This window comes from Salmo salar, chromosome 17 (genome assembly GCF_965601325.2).
Source record: "Salmo salar chromosome 17, fSalSal1, whole genome shotgun sequence".
NCBI lineage: Eukaryota > Metazoa > Chordata > Actinopteri > Salmoniformes > Salmonidae > Salmo > Salmo salar.
Genome location: NC_138307.1, coordinates 72163438 through 72184192, shown reverse-complemented (window position 1 = coordinate 72184192; position 20755 = coordinate 72163438). Strand labels below are relative to the sequence as shown.

At 46.1% G+C, this 20755-nt stretch overlaps 1 protein-coding gene across 2 annotated transcripts in view; it reads right to left on the bottom strand.

Moving 5' to 3' along the window:
* Nucleotides 1-20755, bottom strand: part of LOC106609686 (palmitoyltransferase ZDHHC17) — a 66082-nt gene that overhangs the window by 36041 nt on the left and 9286 nt on the right. The window contains exons 2-7 of one of the 2 annotated variants that reach the window (XM_082964071.1): nt 16545-16769; nt 15215-15318; nt 9466-9588; nt 3786-3863; nt 2686-2830; nt 1393-1457 (exon numbers count right to left, since the gene is read on the bottom strand). In XM_082964071.1, coding sequence (XP_082820197.1) covers nt 1393-1457; nt 2686-2830; nt 3786-3863; nt 9466-9588; nt 15215-15318; nt 16545-16769 — 740 coding nt within the window. The remainder of the gene's footprint in view (nt 1-1392; nt 1458-2685; nt 2831-3785; nt 3864-9465; nt 9589-15214; nt 15319-16544; nt 16770-20755) is intronic. The other variant, XM_045700102.2, reaches the window with a different exon arrangement.

Sequence of the window (20755 nt, the reverse complement as noted above, 5' to 3'; positions counted from 1 at the left end):
TCTAAATGTTGCGTATCTAGATGGGCATTCCATTTCTAAACGTTGAGTATCTAGATGGGCATTCCATTTCTAAATGTTGCGTATCTAGATGGGCATTCCATTTCTAAATGTTGAGTATCTAGATGGGCATTCCATTTCTAAATGTTGATCATCTAGATGGGAATTCCATTTCTAAATGTTGCGTATCTAGATGGGCATTCCATTTCTAAATGTTGCGTATCTAGATGGGCATTCCATTTCTAAATGTTGAGTATCTAGATGGGCATTCCATTTCTAAATGTTGATCATCTAGATGGGCATTCCATTTCTAAATGTTGCGTATCTAGATGGGCATTCCATTTCTAAATGTTGATCATCTAGATGGGCATTCCATTTCTAAATGTTGATCATCTAGATGGGCATTCCATTTCTAAATGTTGCGTATCTAGATGGGCATTCCATTTCTAAAATGTTGATCATCTAGATGGGCATTCCATTTCTAAAATGTTGATCATCTAGATGGGCATTCCATTTCTAAACGTTGCTCATCTAGATGGGCATTCCATTTCTAAACGTTGCTCATCTAGATGGGCATTCCATTTCTAAACGTTGCTCATCTAGATGGGCATTCCATTTCTAAACGTTGCTCATCTAGATGGGCATTCCATTTCTAAACGTTGCTCATCTAGATGGGCATTCCATTTCTAAACGTTGCTCATCTAGATGGGCATTCCATTTCTAAACGTTGCTCATCTAGATGGGCATTCCATTTCTAAACGTTGCTCATCTAGATGGGCATTCCATTTCTAAACGTTGCTCATCTAGATGGGCATTCCATTTCTAAACGTTGCTCATCTAGATGGGCATTCCATTTCTAAACGTTGCTCATCTAGATGGGCATTCCATTTCTAAATGTTGATCATCTAGATGGGCATTCCATTTCTAAACGTTGCTCATCTAGATGGGCATTCCATTTCTAAATGTTGATCATCTAGATGGGCATTCCATTTCTAAATGTTGATCATCTAGATGGGCATTCCATTTCTAAATGTTGATCATCTAGATGGGCATTCCATTTCTAAACGTTGAGCATCTAGATGGGCATTCCATTTCTAAATGTTGATCATCTAGATGGGCATTCCATTTCTAAACGTTGCGTATCTAGATGGGCATTCCATTTCTAAATGGGCATGGATTTCAGTTTGTGTGACTGCTGTGTGTGTTTAAATTAACTTGGTGTATTAGTGCTAGATGGGGCAAGGCTAGGACATAAGTAGGATATGGGTGAACGCATGAGACAGACAGACAGACAGACAGACAGACAGACAGACAGACAGACAGACAGACAGACAGACAGACAGACAGACAGACAGACAGACAGACAGACAGACAGACACACACACCCACACCCACCTGTGTGTCCTGTAAGCTGCCCACATCAAGGGAGTCATTCCATTCTGATCCATCATGTCCACATCCTATAGGAGGAGAGGGAGAAAGAGAACATGGTCACAAACCCCCAATAAACACAGAGAAGACCGACACTGTGCTTCTTTGAAGATGTTTGAGCTACTGAACAGATCCAGGAAAAACCTTGCAGGGCTGACAATGTGGAATGCAGGCGGTGGAAAACTAATGAAACAACGCCCCCTGGTGGCGGAAAACTAATGAAACAACGCCCCCCTGGTGGCGGAAAACTAATGAAACAACGCCCCCCTGGTGGTGGAAAACTAATGAAACAACGCCCACCTGGTGGTGGAAAACAAATGAAACAACGCCCCCCTGGTGGTGGAAAACTAATGAAACAACGCCCCCCTGGTGGTGGAAAACGAATGAAACAACGCCCCCCTGGTGGTGGAAAACAAATGAAACAACACCCCCCTGGTGGTGGAAAACTAATGAAACAACGCCCCCCTGGTGGTGGAAAACTAATGAAACAACGCCCCCCTGGTGGTGGAAAACTAATGAAACAACGCCCCCCTGGTGGTGGAAAACTAATGAAACAACGCCCCCCTGGTGGTGGAAAACTAATGAAACAACGCCCCCCTGGTGGTGGAAAACTAATGAAACAACGCCCCCCTGGTGGTGGAAAACTAATGAAACAACGCCCCCCTGGTGGTGGAAAACTAATGAAACAACGCCCCCCTGGTGGTGGAAAACTAATGAAACAACGCCCCCCTGGTGGTGGAAAACTAATGAAACAACGCCCCCCTGGTGGTGGAAAACGAATGAAACAACGCCCCCCTGGTGGTGGAAAACAAATGAAACAACGCCCCCCTGGTGGTGGAAAACTAATGAAACAACGCCCCCCTGGTGGTGGAAAACTAATGAAACAACGCCCCCCTGGTGGTGGAAAACTAATGAAACAACGCCCCCCTGGTGGCTGACAACAACAACTCCTGTGATTTGAATAAGCGAGAAAAGCTTTAAAGTAAAAAACTGTTTCAGTTCTGCTGCGATCAGAATAAATATAACACAGGGGTGACGTCACAGTAAATCTAACTGACGCACGCTGCATAACCCCTAACCACTTGTGGAGATCTGAGAGGATTTCAGAGGTTTAAGAAATATGGTAATATCTCCACAATGCCCTCTAATAGGCTAAGAAGAATTTTCACAATATTGCTTACACTTATCAAAGCCTCTCAGATCTACACAAGTACACAGGAAGTAGGGGTTAGGGGCTAATTTGCAATTGGGACGTACCTGTCCCTTGGCGATGAGGTAGGCCACAATGGAGGTGTGTCCGAACTGGGCAGCCAGGTGGACACAGCTGCAGCCCTCTCCGTCGATGAGTGAGGGGTCGGACCCATACTTCAGCAGCTGCACCACCATGGTGAGGTGGCCCTGTCTGTGGACACACACAACATGATTATGTTGATGAGCACAAGAACTAACTGGTATTGCGTGATATTAGCATTTAGACATGTTTCTGGGTTTTGTTTTGTTTAAAGGATCAATCTGTAACATTCATCTGCAGCACAGAAGAAACTAGCCAACCCCCTTAATAACACCCCATTATTAACAGCAGGAACAGACATGACAGATTGCACCAATAATAACTAAATGTAAAGTCTCTGGGGGTTTTGTAGATAGGAAATGGTTTGAATCCCTGAGCTGACTAGGTGAAGTCTGTCGATGTGCGTGTAAGTAGCTCTGGATAAGTGTCTGTTAAATGACAACATAATATAAATGAAACGTAGACACCACATCCGATTGAGAGATGGTTTAATAAGAAGATTGATGCACTAGATACTTAACCAAACACAATCCTCAGCATTGTAATTAAGTCCTTATATTCACAATACTACACATAAACCGCATATAGAAAGTGTCAGTGATGCGACAGATGGGCTCCACTCCTATCTACTGTGAAAGGTCACTAGCAGGGAGGGGAGGGCTGCTGACAAAGCCGTGAGGCCTGGCTAGGTATGGGGCCCCCGGCTAGGAATGGTGGCCCCCTGCTGATCATATGAATAATGCAGTAGAGAGCTCTCTGACAGGGGTGAGGAGGACAGGCAGTACTGGGTCTTCATACAACTCTGAAGGTCTCGTGTGACTCGGGGGGGAAAAGGACTTTAGCAGAAACACGCCCTATGACACCCACACAGGGGAAAGGAGAGAGTCCACTGGAAACAATACCTCCACTTCATACAGTATATAACCTTTCACCTCTCTCTCTAGATGGTCCACAGATAAACATATCCAACAGGACCTAATGTTTTGAGACTGCTGGACAAGCTTGGTCCTGGAAAGCAGACTGAACCAGAGTCTGTTAATGCCTCATCTATTGTTGTCACTCTTACCTTGTGGCCCAATGCAGTGGTGTGGAGTTGAGGTCACCTCCCAACTGGTCCACCATCGCCCCCTTTGATATGTAGTACCTACACACAGCGACAGAGTCAGAAATACATTTAGCACTCACTCAACAACAGGTGGTGAAAAGATTTGATTGTTAATGCAGTGAACTAATTCAGTTCTGTTGCCTCCGGATGTCCAGGAATATGACGTATTAAGAGGGTGTCAGCCCTTCCAATGGAACCGATGGCTCAGACCTTAGCAGACATCCAGGAACTTGTTCTCTCCCTTCCTGCTATGTTGTATTAGAATGTATAAGAATAGAATCTCAAACCAGAGGGACCAAGGTTCTGGCAGTGTTTCTGTTCTGTACAGTGTGTGTACTGCAGGACATCAGTCTGCAGCAGAACATCCCTCTGCACCACAATGGTAAAGACAGCACAGTAGGATGGCTGGGTTCTCTTCACTAGGGACCAAACAGAAGCTAACAGGGAGGGACTAACTGAACTAATCCAATAAGAAACTTGTTTTCTGATACAAAATGTTTGCACTAATGTAATGGACCAATGCCAGCCTTTGTCCTGTGTGAGTATGAGAGTCTCAATCACACCGACAGTGTCATGGCGCAAAATGGTACACAGCAACCAAAGTTCAACATTCACCTTCTGCTACCGTTTCTGTCACGCCGTCTCTACACATACAATGTGATGCATACCTTTAGAAATCCAACGTATGCACCACACACAGCACACTGCAACTGCAGGGTTAGGGTTCCAGGACTGCGTCCTGTGTGAGTATGTGTGTGTTTAGGGTTCCAGGACTGCGTCCTGTGCGTGTGTGTGTGTGTTTAGGGTTCCAGGACTGCGTCCTGTGTGTGTGTGTGTGTGTGTTTAGGGTTCCAGGACTGCGTCCTGTGTGTGTGTGTGTGTGTGTGTTTAGGGTTCCAGGACTGCGTCCTGTGTGTGTGTGTGTGTGTGTGTGTGTGTGTGTGTGTGTGTTTAGGGTTCCAGGACTGCGTCCTGTGTGTGTGTGTGTGTGTGTGTGTGTGTGTTTAGGGTTCCAGGACTGCGTCCTGTGTGTGTGTGTGTGTGTGTGTTTAGGGTTCCAGGACTGCGTCCTGTGTGTGTGTGTGTTTAGGGTTCCAGGACTGCGTCCTGTGTGTGTGTGTGTGTGTGTGTGTGTGTGTGTGTGTGTGTGTGTGTGTGTGTGTGTGTGTGTGTTTAGGGTTCCAGGACTGCATCCTGTGTGTGTGTGTGTTTAGGGTTCCAGGACTGCGTCCTGTGTGTGTGTGTGTGTGTGTGTGTTTAGGGTTCCAGGACTGCGTCCTGTGTGTGTGTGTGTGTGTGTGTTTAGGGTTCCAGGACTGCGTCCTGTGTGTGTGTGTGTGTGTGTGTTTAGGGTTCCAGGACTGCGTCCTGTGTGTGTGTGTGTGTGTGTGTTTAGGGTTCCAGGACTGCGTCCTGTGTGTGTGTGTGTGTGTGTGTGTTTAGGGTTCCAGGACTGCGTCCTGTGTGTGTGTGTGTGTGTGTGTGTTTAGGGTTCCAGGACTGCGTCCTGTGTGTGTGTGTGTGTGTGTGTGTTTAGGGTTCCAGGACTGCGTCCGTGTGTGTGTGTGTGTGTGTGTGTTTAGGGTTCCAGGACTGCGTCCTGTGTGTGTGTGTGTGTGTGTGTTTAGGGTTCCAGGACTGCGTCCTGTGTGTGTGTGTGTGTGTGTGTGTTTAGGGTTCCAGGACTGCGTCCTGTGTGTGTGTGTGTGTGTGTGTGTTTAGGGTTCCAGGACTGCGTCCTGTGTGTGTGTGTGTGTGTGTGTGTTTAGGGTTCCAGGACTGCGTCCTGTGTGTGTGTGTGTGTGTGTGTGTTTAGGGTTCCAGGACTGCGTCCTGTGTGTGTGTGTGTGTGTGTGTGTTTAGGGTTCCAGGACTGCGTCCTGTGTGTGTGTGTGTGTGTGTGTGTTTAGGGTTCCAGGACTGCGTCCTGTGTGTGTGTGTGTGTGTGTTTAGGGTTCCAGGACTGCGTCCTGTGTGTGTGTGTGTGTGTGTTTAGGGTTCCAGGACTGCGTCCTGTGTGTGTGTGTGTGTGTGTTTAGGGTTCCAGGACTGCGTCCTGTGTGTGTGTGTGTGTGTGTTTAGGGTTCCAGGACTGCGTCCTGTGTGTGTGTGTGGTGTGTTAGGGTTCCAGGACTGCGTCCTGTGTGTGTGTGTGTGTGTGTTTAGGGTTCCAGGACTGCGTCCTGTGTGTGTGTGTGTGTGTGTGTGTGTGTTTAGGGTTCCAGGACTGCGTCCTGTGTGTGTGTGTGTGTGTTTAGGGTTCCAGGACTGCGTCCTGTGTGTGTGTGTGTGTGTGTTTGGGGTTCCAGGACTGCGTCCTGTGTGTGTGTGTGTGTGTGTTTGGGGTTCCAGGACTGCGTCCTGTGTGTGTGTGTGTGTGTGTTTGGGGTTCCAGGACTGCGTCCTGTGTGTGTGTGTGTGTGTGTGTGTTTAGGGTTCCAGGACTGCGTCCTGTGTGTGTGTGTGTGTGTGTTTAGGGTTCCAGGACTGCGTCCTGTGTGTGTGTGTGTGTGTGCTTAGGGTTCCAGGACTGCGTCCTGTGTGTGTGTGTGTGTGTGTTTAGGGTTCCAGGACTGCGTCCTGTGTGTGTGTGTGTGTGTGTGTTTAGGGTTCCAGGACTGCGTCCTGTGTGTGTGTGTGTGTGTGTGTTTAGGGTTCCAGGACTGCGTCCTGTGTGTGTGTGTGTGTGTGTGTTTAGGGTTCCAGGACTGCGTCCTGTGTGTGTGTGTGTGTGTGTGTTTAGGGTTCCAGGACTGCGTCCTGTGTGTGTGTGTGTGTGTGTGTGTTTAGGGTTCCAGGACTGCGTCCTGTGTGTGTGTGTGTGTGTGTGTGTTTAGGGTTCCAGGACTGCGTCCTGTGTGTGTGTGTGTGTGTGTGTGTTTAGGGTTCCAGGACTGCGTCCTGTGTGTGTGTGTGTGTGTGTGTGTTTAGGGTTCCAGGACTGCGTCCTGTGTGTGTGTGTGTGTGTGTGTGTTTAGGGTTCCAGGACTGCGTCCTGTGTGTGTGTGTGTGTGTGTTTAGGGTTCCAGGACTGCGTCCTGTGTGTGTGTGTGTGTGTGTTTAGGGTTCCAGGACTGCGTCCTGTGTGTGTGTGTGTGTGTTTAGGGTTCCAGGACTGCGTCCTGTGTGTGTGTGTGTGTGTGTGTTTAGGGTTCCAGGACTGCGTCCTGTGTGTGTGTGTGTGTGTGTGTTTAGGGTTCCAGGACTGCGTCCTGTGTGTGTGTGTGTGTGTGTGTTTAGGGTTCCAGGACTGCGTCCTGTGTGTGTGTGTGTGTGTGTGTTTGGGGTTCCAGGACTGCGTCCTGTGTGTGTGTGTGTGTGTGTGTGTGTGTGTGTGTGTGTGTGTGTGTGTGTGTGTGTGTGTGTGTGTGTGTGTGTTTAGGGTTCCAGGGCTGCGTCCTGTGTGTGTGTGTGTGTGTGTGTGTTTAGGGTTCCAGGGCTGCGTCCTGTGTGTGTGTGTGTGTGTGTGTTTAGGGTTCCAGGGCTGCGTCCTGTGTGTGTGTGTGTGTGTGTTTAGGGTTCCAGGGCTGCGTCCTGTGTGTGTGTGTGTGTGTTTAGGGTTCCAGGGCTGCGTCCTGTGTGTGTGTGTGTGTGTTTAGGGTTCCAGGGCTGCGTCCTGTGTGTGTGTGTGTGTGTGTGTGTGTGTGTGTGTGTGTGTGTGTGTGTGTGTTTAGGGTTCCAGGGCTGCGTTCTGTGTGTGTGTGTGTGTGAGAGTGTGTGTGTTCAGGGTTCCAGGGCTGCGTCCTGTGTGTGTGTGTGTGTGTTTAGGGTTCCAGGGCTGCGTCCTGTGTGTGTGTGTGTGTGTGTGTGTGTGTTTAGGGTTCCAGGGCTGCGTCCTGTGTGTGTGTGTGTGTGTGTGTGTGTTTAGGGTTCCAGGGCTGCGTCCTGTGTGAGCATGTGTGTTTAGGGTTCCAGGACTGCGTCCTGTGTGAGCGTGTGAGTTTAGGGTTCCGGGACTGCGTCCTGTGTGAGTGTGTGTGTTTAGGGTTCCGGGACTACGTCCTGTGTGAGTATGTGAGTTTAGGGTTCCGGGACTACGTCCTGTGTGTGTGTGTGTGTGTGTGTGTGTGTGTGTGTGTGTGTGTGTGTGTGTGGGGTTCCAGGGCTGCGTCCTGTGTGTGTGTGTGTGAGTGTGTGTGTTTAGGGTTCCAGGGCTGCGTCCTGTGTGTGTGTGTGTGGAGTGTGTGTGTTTAGGGTTCCAGGGCTGCGTCCTGTGTGTGTGTGTGTGAGTGTGTGTGTTTAGGGTTCCAGGGCTGCGTCCTGTGTGTGTGTGTGTGTGTTTAGGGTTCCAGGGCTGCGTCCTGTGTGTGTGTGTGTGTGTTTAGGGTTCCAGGGCTGCGTCCTGTGTGTGTGTGTGTGTTTAGGGTTCCAGGGCTGCGTTCTGTGTGTGTGTGTGTGTGTGAGTGTGTGTGTTTAGGGTTCCAGGGCTGCGTCCTGTGTGTGTGTGTGTGTGTGTGTGTGTGTGTGTGTGTGTGTTTAGGGTTCCAGGGCTGCGTCCTGTGTGTGTGTGTGTGTGTGTGTGTGTGTGTGTGTGTGTGTGAGTTTAGGGTTCCGGGACTACGTCCTGTGTGAGTATGTGAGTTTAGGGTTCCGGGACTACGTCCTGTGTGAGTATGTGAGTTTAGGGTTCCGGGACTACGTCCTGTGTGAGTATGTGAGTTTAGGGTTCCGGGACTACGTCCTGTGTGAGTATGTGAGTTTAGGGTTCCGGGACTACGTCCTGTGTGAGTATGTGAGTTTAGGGTTCCGGGACTACGTCCTGTGTGAGTATGTGAGTTTAGGGTTCCGGGACTACGTCCTGTGTGAGTATGTGAGTTTAGGGTTCCGGGACTACGTCCTGTGTGAGTATGTGAGTTTAGGGTTCCAGGACTATGTCCTGTGTGAGTATGTGAGTTTAGGGTTCCAGGACTATGTCCTGTGTGAGTATGTGAGTTTAGGGTTCCGGGACTATGTCCTGTGTGAGTATGTGAGTTTAGGGTTCCGGGACTATGTCCTGTGTGAGTATGTGAGTTTAGGGTTCCGGGACTATGTCCTGTATGAGTATGTGAGTTTAGGGTTCCGGGACTATGTCCTGTATGAGTATGTGAGTTTAGGTTTCTAGGACTATGTCCTGTGTGAGTATGTGAGTTTAGGGTTCTAGGACTACGTCCTGTGTGAGTATGTGAGTTTAGGGTTCTAGGACTACGTCCTGTGTGAGTATGTGAGTTTAGGGTTCTAGGACTATGTCCTGTGTGAGTATGTGAGTTTAGGGTTCTAGGACTATGTCCTGTGTGAGTATGTGAGTTTAGGGTTCTAGGACTATGTCCTGTGTGAGTATGTGAGTTCAGGGTTCTAGGACAGGATTCTTGCATGAGTTCCAGTCTGACTGGGAAATCCCTCTGATAAGAAACATTCCACAGGAGGGTGTTGGGAGTAACATTTCACATGTACATGTAGGTTTACTGCAACTCACAAATCACATGTGAGACAGCTGAATAGAGAGAGGAGGTCAAGGGCATTGGGTTATTCGGTGTGAGGCATGTGTGTATGTGAGTGAGGTGTGTGTATGTGAGTGTGTGACTGAGGTGTGTGAGGTCTGTGTGTGAGGTGTGTGTATGTGAGTGAGGTGTGTGTATGTGAGTGAGGTGTGTGTGTCACTCACTTGACCAAGTCTACTCTATTGTTGATGGCGGCCCAGTGCAGGAGTGTGACGTTCTCTTTGTCCGGCTGCTGAACGTCATAGCCTGCCTCCACCAGCTCTCTGCAGCGCTCAAAGATCCCATACCTGGAGAATGTAGGTAGACAAGGTTAGAATAGGGTCAACACACACCCTACACCCACCCACAACAGTATCCCTTGCCATAACAGCCTTTTCTGTCCTTAACAGAGCACATAAATGAACCCTCATATCAGGAGGATGAAGCATCTGGATTTAGGTTCTTCTTCTTCAATAAAAGAAACACAAGGCCTTTGTCAGTCAGACTATTCTACTCCAGAGGGAAACCTAGACCCATGTCTGCACCTTGCACTATATTCACATTCATGACAACATATTAATACAGTGCCTTCAGAAAGTATTCATATTCCTTGACTTGTGTTAGACTGAATTCAAAATGGATTAAATAGATTTCTCACACATTAACACAAAGTGAAAACATGTTTTTATAAATGCATGCAAATTTATTGGATATGAAATACAGAAATCTCATTTACATAAGTATTCACACCCGAGTCAATACATGTTAGAATTACATTTGACAGCGATTACAGCGGTGAGTCTTCTGGGTAAGTCTCTAAGCGCTTTCCACACCTACATTTGCAACATTTACATATTATTCTTTAAAACAAATTGTTCAAGCTCTGTCAAATTGGTTGTTGATCATTGCTAGACAACCATTTTCAGGTCTTGCCATCAATTTTCAAGTACATTTAAGTCAAAACTGTAACTCGGCATCTCAGGAACATCCACGGTCTTCTTGGTAAACAACTCCAGTGTAGATTTGGCCTTATGTTCTAGGTTATTGTCCTGCTGAAAGGTGAATTCATCTCTCAGTGTCTGGTGTGAAAGCAGACCAGGTTTTCGTCTAGGATTTTTCCTGTGCTTAGCTCCATTCCGTATATTTTTTTATCCTGAAAAACTCCCCAGTCCTTAACGATTAGAAGCATACCCATAACATGATGCAGCCACCACTATGCTTGAAAATGTGGAGAGTTGTACTTAGTAATGTGTTGTATTGGATTTGCCCCAAACACAACACTTTATATTTCAGGCCAAAAAGTTAATTCCTTTGTCATTTATTTTTTTTGCAGTATTACTTTAGTGCCTTGTTGCAAAACAGGATGCATGTTTTGGAATATTGTTATTCTGTACAGGCTTCCTTCTTTTTACTCTGTCAATTAGGTTAGTATTGTAGAGTAACTACAATGTTGTTGATCCATCCTCAGTTCTCTTATCACAGCCATTAAACTCTGTTATAAAGTCACCATTGGCCTCACATGCCGACTACACTGCAAAATAAATGTAAATCAAATGTATTTATATAGCCCTTCTTACATCAGCTGATATCTCAAAGTGCTGTACAGAAACCCAGCCTAAAACCCCAAACAGCAAGCAATGCAGGTGAAGAAGCACGGTGGCTAGGAAAAACTCCCTAGAAAGGCCAAAACCTAGGAAGAAACCTAGAGAGGAACCAGGCTATGAGGGGTGACCAGTCCTCTTCTGGCTGTGACGGGTGGAGATTATAACAGAACATGGCCAAGATGTTCAAAGGTTCATAAATGACCAGCATGGTCAAATAATAATAATCACAGTAGTTGTCGAGGGTGCAACAGGTCAGCACCTCAGGACATAAACATACGTGTTATTCAATTATTGCACCCACACTGCTTGCATGTGCCAATGAGCATTGTAAGAGAATTCGGCCCTGTTATACAAGTGACCACAAGAAACTTATTTGATCAGAGGTTAGTTTGTTTAATAAGGATTGCAACCCGGAGTATACACTTAGTCATTTGCAAGTAACACACTCAGTACAAAATATGGTGTTTTCCCTTTTTATCCCCTAATGAGGTTCACTCCGCCCATGGTGATGTCCCTTAACTTCAATACCAAATAAGCTCATAATTAATAGTTGCTAATACAAAGATGTTTCTGCTAGAAGGAGATCAGCTTATTGTTATTTGCAGTTAGTTTCCCAATCCTTCTTCCTCCTATTGCTATCATGTGCTAGCAGAAGTAAGACTGGAACATAGTATCAATAGGAACTGAAAGTATAGCTTCAACAAAACAGGCATATGACTTATGTACAGTTGACCTCTTCATGCACTTAAAGTCTCTACCACTGACTATAAATCTCAAGCTAAAGCAAAACATGAATCATTGTACTTTGTAATTACAGGTGTTCCTATAATGTAGATATAAAATTCCTTTCAAGTCAGTTCTATTTGTGACGCTGATCGGGGTGCAAGTCCTGCCTCTCGCATCGGTTTATAGAAGCAGATACCCACGTGCCATCTCCTCATTGGTTATACCCACGTGGGCGATTGAAAGACAACTGAGTTCGTCGGTCGTCGTGGTAAAACGATGAAAGTTTAGATGCCGATCGCCATATAAAGTCCAAAGAAGAAAAAGCCGGAAGGAGGAGAGATGACTAGAAGAGGAACTTAAAAACTTTCCACCTTCTCCACTACTGTCCCGTCGATGTGGATAAGGGGGTGCTCCACCACCCGATGTCACAGGAAGGCCAAAAAGATCATCAAGGACAACAACCACCCAAGCAACTGCCTGTTCACCCCGCTATCATCCAGAAGGCGAGGTCAGTACAGGTGCATCAAAGCTGGGACCGAGAGACTGAAAAACTGCTGCTGCCAACATACTGACTCAATCTCTAGCCACTTTAATAATGAAAAATTGGATGTAATAAATGTATCACTAGCCACTTTAAACAATGCCACTTTATATAAATGTTTACATACCCTACATTACTCATCTCATATGTATATACTGCATCTTGCCTATGTCGATCAGCCATCGCTCATCCATATATTTATATGTACATATTCTTATTCATTCCTTTACACTTGTGTGTATAAGGTAGTTGTTGTGAAATTGTTAGATTACTTGTTAGATATTACTGCATGGTCTGAACTAGAAGCACAAGCATTTCGCTACACTCACATTAACATCTGCAAACCATGTGTATGTGACCAATAAAATTTGATTTAGAAACAATTCGGTTGACTGTTTTATATGTGGATTGATTGTCGGAGAAGAGGACCTTGTGCATTTCAGGTAAAATAACAACTCAATGTTTATATCCCAGGACAAATTAGCTAGCAACAGCAAGCTAGCTAGCTAAATTACTATAAATGTTTAATGCTTTTGGACCTGTCCCCGAATTAAAATAATTGGTTCAGAGTTCGTTTTGATATTTTAACCTGCATGTCGTGATCGCGTTTGGTGTGGGGGGGACAAAATCAATTGGCGCACGATGGCCGGTTTGGGTACGGTGTCATGGTGAAATCCCTGAACATATTCTTCTCCGACAACTGAGTTAGGAAGGACGCCTGTACCTTTGAGGTGACTGGGTGTAGATACCCCATCCAAAGTGTAATAACTTCACCATGCTCAAAGGGATATTCAATGCCTGCGTTTTAGGTGCCCTTCTCTGCCAAGTATTGTAAAACCTCCCTGGTCTTTGTGTTTGAATCGATTTTTGATATTCACTGCTCGACTGAGGGACCTTAGATAATTGTGTGTGGGGTACAGTGAGGAGGTAGTCACTCAAAAAGTAGGTTAAACACTATTATTGCCCCCAGAGTGAGTCCATGCAACTTATTATGGGACTTGTTGAGCACATGTTGACTCCCGGACTTATTTAGGCTTGCCATAACAAATTGGTTCAAGACAATTCAGATTTTCATTTTTTATTAGTTTGTAAAATGTCGGATAACAAAATTCCACTTTGACATTATGGGGTATTGTGCGTGACAAAAGTCAATTGAATCCATTTTAAATTCAGGCTGTAATAACATGTGTAAAAAGTCAAGGGGTGTGAATACTTTGAAGGCACTATGTTCATACACCATTGGTCTGGATCGTTTCATAATACCATGTGAACACATTCATGGGGGAAGGGAAATCACAGGTAATGCAGACTAGCTGATGCATATCTGGTCCTGACGATGCCAGAACAAGGAAACAAGTCCATGGAGGCTAGTAGTAAATCACACAGGAAATAAATGTTCTGTTAGTGGTTTCCTGCTAGCTTCCATACTAGGGGCCTGTCTGTTACCCTATATGCAAACCAACTAGAGGAGGTATCGATAGCGGTGTAGTGTGAAGTTGCTCCTAGACACTGATCTTGAGCCAGTTTTGCATTTTCCCCACTAAAGGTTAAGACTGGGGGAGGGGTAACTGATCCTAGATCTGTACCTAGGGGTACAGATTCACCCCGTAGCAGGGATCGTTAGCCACTAGTCTAGAGCAGTGATATGACCTGGAGCAGGGATCGATAGACACTAGTCTACAGGTTCTCCCATCTCCACAGAGAAACTCTGGAGCTCTGTCAGAGTGACCATCAGGTTCTTGGTCACCTCCCTGACCAAGGCCCTTCTCCCCCGATTGCTCCGTTAGGCAGGCAGCCAGCTCTAGGAAGAGTCTTGGTGGTTCCAAACTTCTTCCATTTAAGATGTTCTAGGGGACCTTCAATTCTGCAGACATCTTTTGGTACCCTTCTCCAGATCTGTGCCTCGACATAATACTGTCTCGGAGATCTACGGACAATTCCTTCGACCTCATGGCTTGGTTTTTGCTCTGACATGCACTGTCATCTGTGGGACCTTATGGACAGGTGTGTGCCTTTCCAAATTATGTCCAATCAATTGAATTTACCAAAGGTGGACTCCAATCAAGTTGTAGAAACATCAAGGATGATCAATGGAAACAGGATTCACCTAAACTCAATTTCGAGACTCATAGCAAAGAGTCTGAATAAATAAGTTCTGTTTTTTTATAAATGTGCAAACATTTATAAAAAGCTGTTTTTCCCTTTATTATGAGGTAGTGTGTGTAGATTGATGAAATGCCAGCTTCTCTTAGCCACATGTCTGGGGAGCTGCTTGGATGCACATGTCTGGGGAGCTGCATGGATGCACATGTCTGGGGAGCTGCATGGATGCACATGTCTGGGGAGCTGCTTGGATGCACATGTCTGGGGAGCTGCTTGGATGCACATGTCTGGGGAGCTGCTTGGATGCACATGTCTGGGGAGCTGCTTGGATGCACATGTCTGGGGAGCTGCTTGGATGCACATGTCTGGGGAGCTGCTTGGATGCACATGTCTGGGGAGCTGCTTGGATGCACATGTCTGGGGAGCTGCTTGGATGCACATGTCTGGGGAGCTGCTTGGATGCACATGTCTGGGGAGCTGCTTGGATGCACATGTCTGGGGAGCTGCTTGGATGCACATGTCTGGGGAGCTGCTTGGATGCACATGTCTGGGGAGCTGCTTGGATGCACATGTCTGGGGAGCTGCTTGGATGCCGCAGTACTTTTTCAAGCAGTTAGGCCTATATGCTGGAGAACAACGTGAAGCCTGGAAATAATATTTTCCCTGCTACACAAGATAAAAACACTTCCTGTTGCGGTACAGTTAAAACCAGTTACAGAATGAGGAAAAAGTCTCTCCAGCTCACATTGCTTGTATACCTTTAACCACACTGGCCAAGCTTTGCGCGCAAACACACACACACACACACACACACACACACACACACACACACACACACACACACACACACACACACACACACACACACACACACACACACACACACACACACACACACACACACACACACACACACGCACGCACGCACGCACGCACGCACGCGAGCCCGGCGGTACTCACTGCGTGGCTTTCACGATGTCCCAGGTACTGTAGTCATCCACGTGGCTCTTGCGCCCCACATTCTCACTGTAGCCATGGTTATAGTGACTCTGGGGCTTGAGTTCCTGTTGGCAGAGAAAAAAAACCAGCCATGAGTTTCATCAATCCATGCCTCTGGGCCTACCCAGACGGCACAGCGTCGTCTCACGAGAGCAATTGAATGAGCGACAGAGAGTTGGAGGAGGCTGTGTCATGTTCTGATGGTGGGCAACAGTGAGCCGGAGCCTCCCACATAGGCCCTTCACATTCTATTAGCCTCCACGGCAATGCCATGGCAACGTCATTTAACCTCCCCCCTCACCCCGGGAGGACTGCTGTACTGCTGCCTTGGTGACTGGTAAATACACATCACACCCCAGTTCTCACTCAGTCTCTATAACCTTTACTGAACAACACTATTGGTCCAGGAGAATGCAGTTTGGGTTTTCAGAAAATTATAAAACTTGGTTCACATGTACAGTACTGATTGTAATACAACCATAACAGGCCAATATATAGATTCCTACTAAATCTATTTTCCTATGAAAGGCCCTGTGACATACTAGCATCCTGTCCAGGGGGTGTGCTTGTACGTCAAGCTGCCCCACGCTACAGACTCAAGATATGGGCTCCTGCCCTATTGGCCACTATGGATTGTCCAAGGCCCACCTGTCCAAGGCCCACCTGTCCAAGGCCCACCTGTCCAAGGCCCACCTGTCCAAGGCTCACCTGTCCAAGGCTCACCTGTCCAAGGCTCACCTGTCCAAGGCTCACCTGTCCAAGGCTCACCTGTCCAAGGCTCACTTCCTACAGAACGTGAGGTATAATTTTACAGCCCGACAGCCATTCCATATCTAACAGCCATAGGACCTACATATTCCTTCAATACTAATGTACATACAAACATCCAGCAGGCTATAAGGATACTGGGTTAATGATATAGGCCTCCAGCAGGCTATACGGATACTGGGTTAATGATATAGACCTCCAGCAGGCTATAAGGATACTGGGTTAATGATATAGACCTCCAGCAGGCTATAAGGATACTGGGTTAATGATATAGACCTCCAGCAGGCTATAAGGATACTGGGTTAATGATATAGACCTCCAGCAGGCTATAAGGATACTGGGTTAATGATATAGACCTCCAGTAGGCTATATGAACACTTGGTTAATGATTAACCATATAGACCTACAGTAGGCTATAAGGATGAACATCTGATGGGAAAAACACTTGGTAGTCAGTTAATGAGGGGTAAGGATTATAATGAGATCTTTAAATATGCATAGTAATCCATCATCTACAAGCTACCCTGAAGGATGGAGCGGAGCTCGAGCTGACTGGAGGATGGAGAGGACCTCGAGCTGACTGGAGGATGGAGAGGACCTCGAGCTGACTGGAGGATGGAGAGGACCTCGAGCTGACTGGAGGATGGAGAGGACCTCGAGCTGACTGGAGGATGGAGAGGACCTCGAGCTGACTGGAGGATGGAGAGGACCTCGAGCTGACTGGAGGATGGAGAGGACCTCGAGCTGACTGGAGGATGGAGAGGGATGAAAGGTAAAGGGAGGAGAGGGGGAGGAGCCATGCCAGGCAGATGAAAGACTACCCTCTGGCAGACTTTCAAAAGGCCCTCAAATCACATCCATGCCCTCTAACTAGGGTTGCAAAGGGTCGGAAACTTTTCATAATAGTTCCGGAAATTTTCCATGGGAAGTCAAGCCCTGGAATTTGGGGAATTTTGCTTAAGTTCATTTAAAAAAAGTTAGCTTATAACAGTGAACCTTTTTTGTGGGATACACACAAGGCAATTCTAGGTCTTGTGGCATATTTTGGTGAAACTATCCCCAAATCAATGAAATTGCAACCCTCTGCATGCACAGTGCATTCTTCCATCACATGTACAGCTGATTCTCAAGATCTTGCACACTAATGAGATGCTATTGAGCCCACACTACTACACTGTCTGAGCCAAGGACTAAATGCTTTCGGGTTTTGATTACAGTTTTGATTACAATACTGGGTGGGGTGAATATATTTTATATGACACACATCATTTTTTGTTAACTAGTAAATAGTAGCCTGCAGCAAAATGTCTTAAAATCATTTCTAACTTAATTTCTGCTACCATGTGGGTTTTAGCTTGCTTGAGCCTGCTAACTGAGGAGTGTTAATTCACCTGTTTCCATACATGTTTCATTTTAAAACATTTATCTTACAAAGGAGTTGTTTAACTGCTTAACTATTTCTGTACATGGAATTGTATTATTTTTTTTACTCGTCTTTTTCTAATCTTTACAGGATGCCACAGGCACGATCTGATGTGTGGAAACATTTCACTGCAGCTAATGTAGAAGGAAAAGCTGAAATACTGTGCCAAATCATATGTGAAGAATGCAACAAAGATTGCAGAATCTGGCCAAGTGCATAAAGTTCCCTCAGCGCTCACAACAAGCAACCTCTGACAAAAGTCCCTCTACTTCTATTCGAGGTGAAAATGATGAATCAGACACCTTATCGAAAGCAACAGCTCGTGGTCCCTCCTGGAACCAGAAGTTTTTTGACTCAATAGAGGACTGTAGTCAGAGAAATGCTGATGAATGTCTTGCTCGAGCTGTGTATGCAACTGGTTCACCTCTGATGCTCACAGGCAATGTGTATTGGAAGAGATTTCTGAATGTTCTTCGCCCAGCATACACCCCTCCAACCAGACATGCTTTATCTACTCATTTGCTGGATGCAGAGTTCAGAGTTCAAGTGAAGGTAAGGAAAATCATAGAGAAAGCAGACTGTACTGCAATCATCTCTGATTGGTGGTCGAATGTTCGTAGGCAAGGAATAATTGACTACATCTCCACCCCTCAACCAGTATTCTACAAGAGCACAGACACAAGGGACAACAGACACACCGGTCTCTACATTGCAGATGAGCTGAAGGCAGTCATCAATGACCTTGGATCACATAAGGTATTTGTACTGGTGACAGACCATGCTGCGAACATGAAGGCTGCTTGGTCTAAAGTGGAGGAGTCCTACCCTCACATCACACCCATTGCCTGTACTGCTCATGCATTGAATCTGCTCCTCAAGGACATCACGGCACTGAAAACAATGGATACACTCTACAAGAGAGCCAAGGAAATGGTTAGGTATGTGAATGGTCATCAAGTTATAGCAGCAATCTACCTCACCAAGCAAAGTGAGAAGAATAAGAGCACCACATTGAAGCTGCCCAGAAACACCTGTTGGGGTGGTGTTGTCAGTCATCATGTTTGACAGTCTCCTGGAGGGGAAGGAGTCTCTCCAAGAAATGGCCATATCACAGTCTGCCGATATGGACAGCCCCATCAAGAGGATCCTCCTGGATGATGTATTTTGGGAGAGAGTGGTAAGCAGCCTGAAACTCCTGAAACCTATAGCAGTAGCCACTGCACAGATTGACTGAGACAAGGCCATCCTGTCTGATGTTCAGACTCTGCTTGCAGATGTAAGAGAATAAATCCATACTGCCTTGCCCACTTTACTGTTGCTCCAAGCAGAGGAAGCTGCAGTTCTGAAATACATCAAAAAGCATTAAGACTTCTGCCTGAAGCCCATTCACACTGCAGAGTACATGTTGGACCCCAAGTATGATGGCAAGAGCATCCTGTCTGGTGCAGAGATCAACAAGGCCTATGGTGTCATCACTACCGTGTCTCGCCACCTTGGCCTGGATGAGGGCAAGGTTCTCATATATGTTCGTGCCAACATATCTCATCAGCCACCTGGTGGAAGGGACTTATCTGAGGATCTTTCCCGTTGCCTCCATCAAACTCCAAATCCCACCAACATCAGCCACCTCAGAGCGCAACTGGTCCTTGTTTGGGAACACACACACCAAAGAACACAACAGGCTGACCAATACAAGGGTTGAAAAATTGGTGGCTATCCGGGCAAGTTTAAGGCTTTTTGAGCCTGACAACAAGCCATCCTCAACAAGGTTGGAAAGTGACAGTGAAGATGAGGCTTCAGAGTCTGATGTTCAAGAGGTGAACATTGAGGAGGTCCAGGGAGAAGACATGGAAGCCTGAGAGGAAGACAACCAAAGCTTTAGTTTCTAGACTGTCATTTTACAGATGTATGTTGAAAAACGTTTTTGGGAGATGCGATGGATCATTGGGGATCATTCAATATTCCCTTTCTTTTGTTGTTCAGTGAAATCATCCCATGTGAAGAGTCAACTCATTTAATTCAAGTTCAATTCATAACTAAATCGTTTTATTTTATTTCTATTGGAAGGATTTAATCATTTGCAATTATGTCTACTTATGATAAAACTTTTACCTTATGTTTCTGTCTCCACATGATATGGTAAATATATCCAATACAAAAAACATCTTTATTTAAAATGGTATTAATATTAATTTGCATATATTTCTGTTAATTCCCATATAATCCTGTGAATTACCATGGAAAGTTTCCACCTCTGAATATTCCCCAAACTGTGCAACTCTACCTCTGACATAAATGGCATATTATTATTATTATTATTATTGTTGTTGTTATCTGACCAAAGCGACTTACAGTAGTGCGTGCATAGCCTTCATTTTCTTATGGGCGGCCCCAGTGGGTATCGAACGCACGACCCTGGCGTTGCAAGAGCCACTCTACCAACGGAGCTACACATGACCATAAGGTATCAAATTTGTCAATTGAAAACAATGGAAGCCAAACACTGGCCTGAGGTAGAACAGAGCTAGGTATGGGAAACACTAGCTTACAGTAAGTCTTCATCAGAATACTCCACTCAGGAGAGGTATTTTTTAAACCACCAATTTGCTATCGGTGAAGTTAGGGGCATTTGGATTGGGGCCATTTCATGCACTGTTATGTCGTTTAGAACTGAGAGCGGTAAGTAACATGATCTGATGACTTGAAAAAATGCTGAGAAACAGGTCCAAGCAACTTCTTCCAGGAACAGAGACGTTATTTTGCTGGTGAGGCCATAACGGCCCGTCTCTCCAATCTAGCAGTAACTACATTATCTGACGAGGTGGAGGATGGTTTGGCAATACAACAAACCCCTAAAGACAGAGCAAAAAATGTTAGGGCTATTTTAGACCAGTAGCCAATGATATCAGATCAGCATGTCAGCCTCCAGCCATGGGTGTTAGCTAAGGGACACGGGGGCTTGACTAATGGCCTCAGACAGCCAGGCGTGAGCGGTGAGAGGCACGAAGGGTGCCTGAAGCCACCCATGCTCAATCAGCCCTGCAGCATGTCAATAGAGTTACACTGGAGTAGTGTGAAGTGCTGAACCAGCTCTCCCTACATGGCAGTGAGAGAAACACAAGGTGGACAGTCAGTAGGCCAGGGGTGTATTCACTAGCAACCAAATGGAAGCAAACAGGATGAAACGCGGACAGACCTACCTGAATTTGTCCAAAAGGCTTCTCAACAGCTTTTACCCCCAAGCCATAAGACTCCTGAACAGGTAATCAAATGGCTATACTCTGCCAGGGGGGTAACATACGAGAACAGAC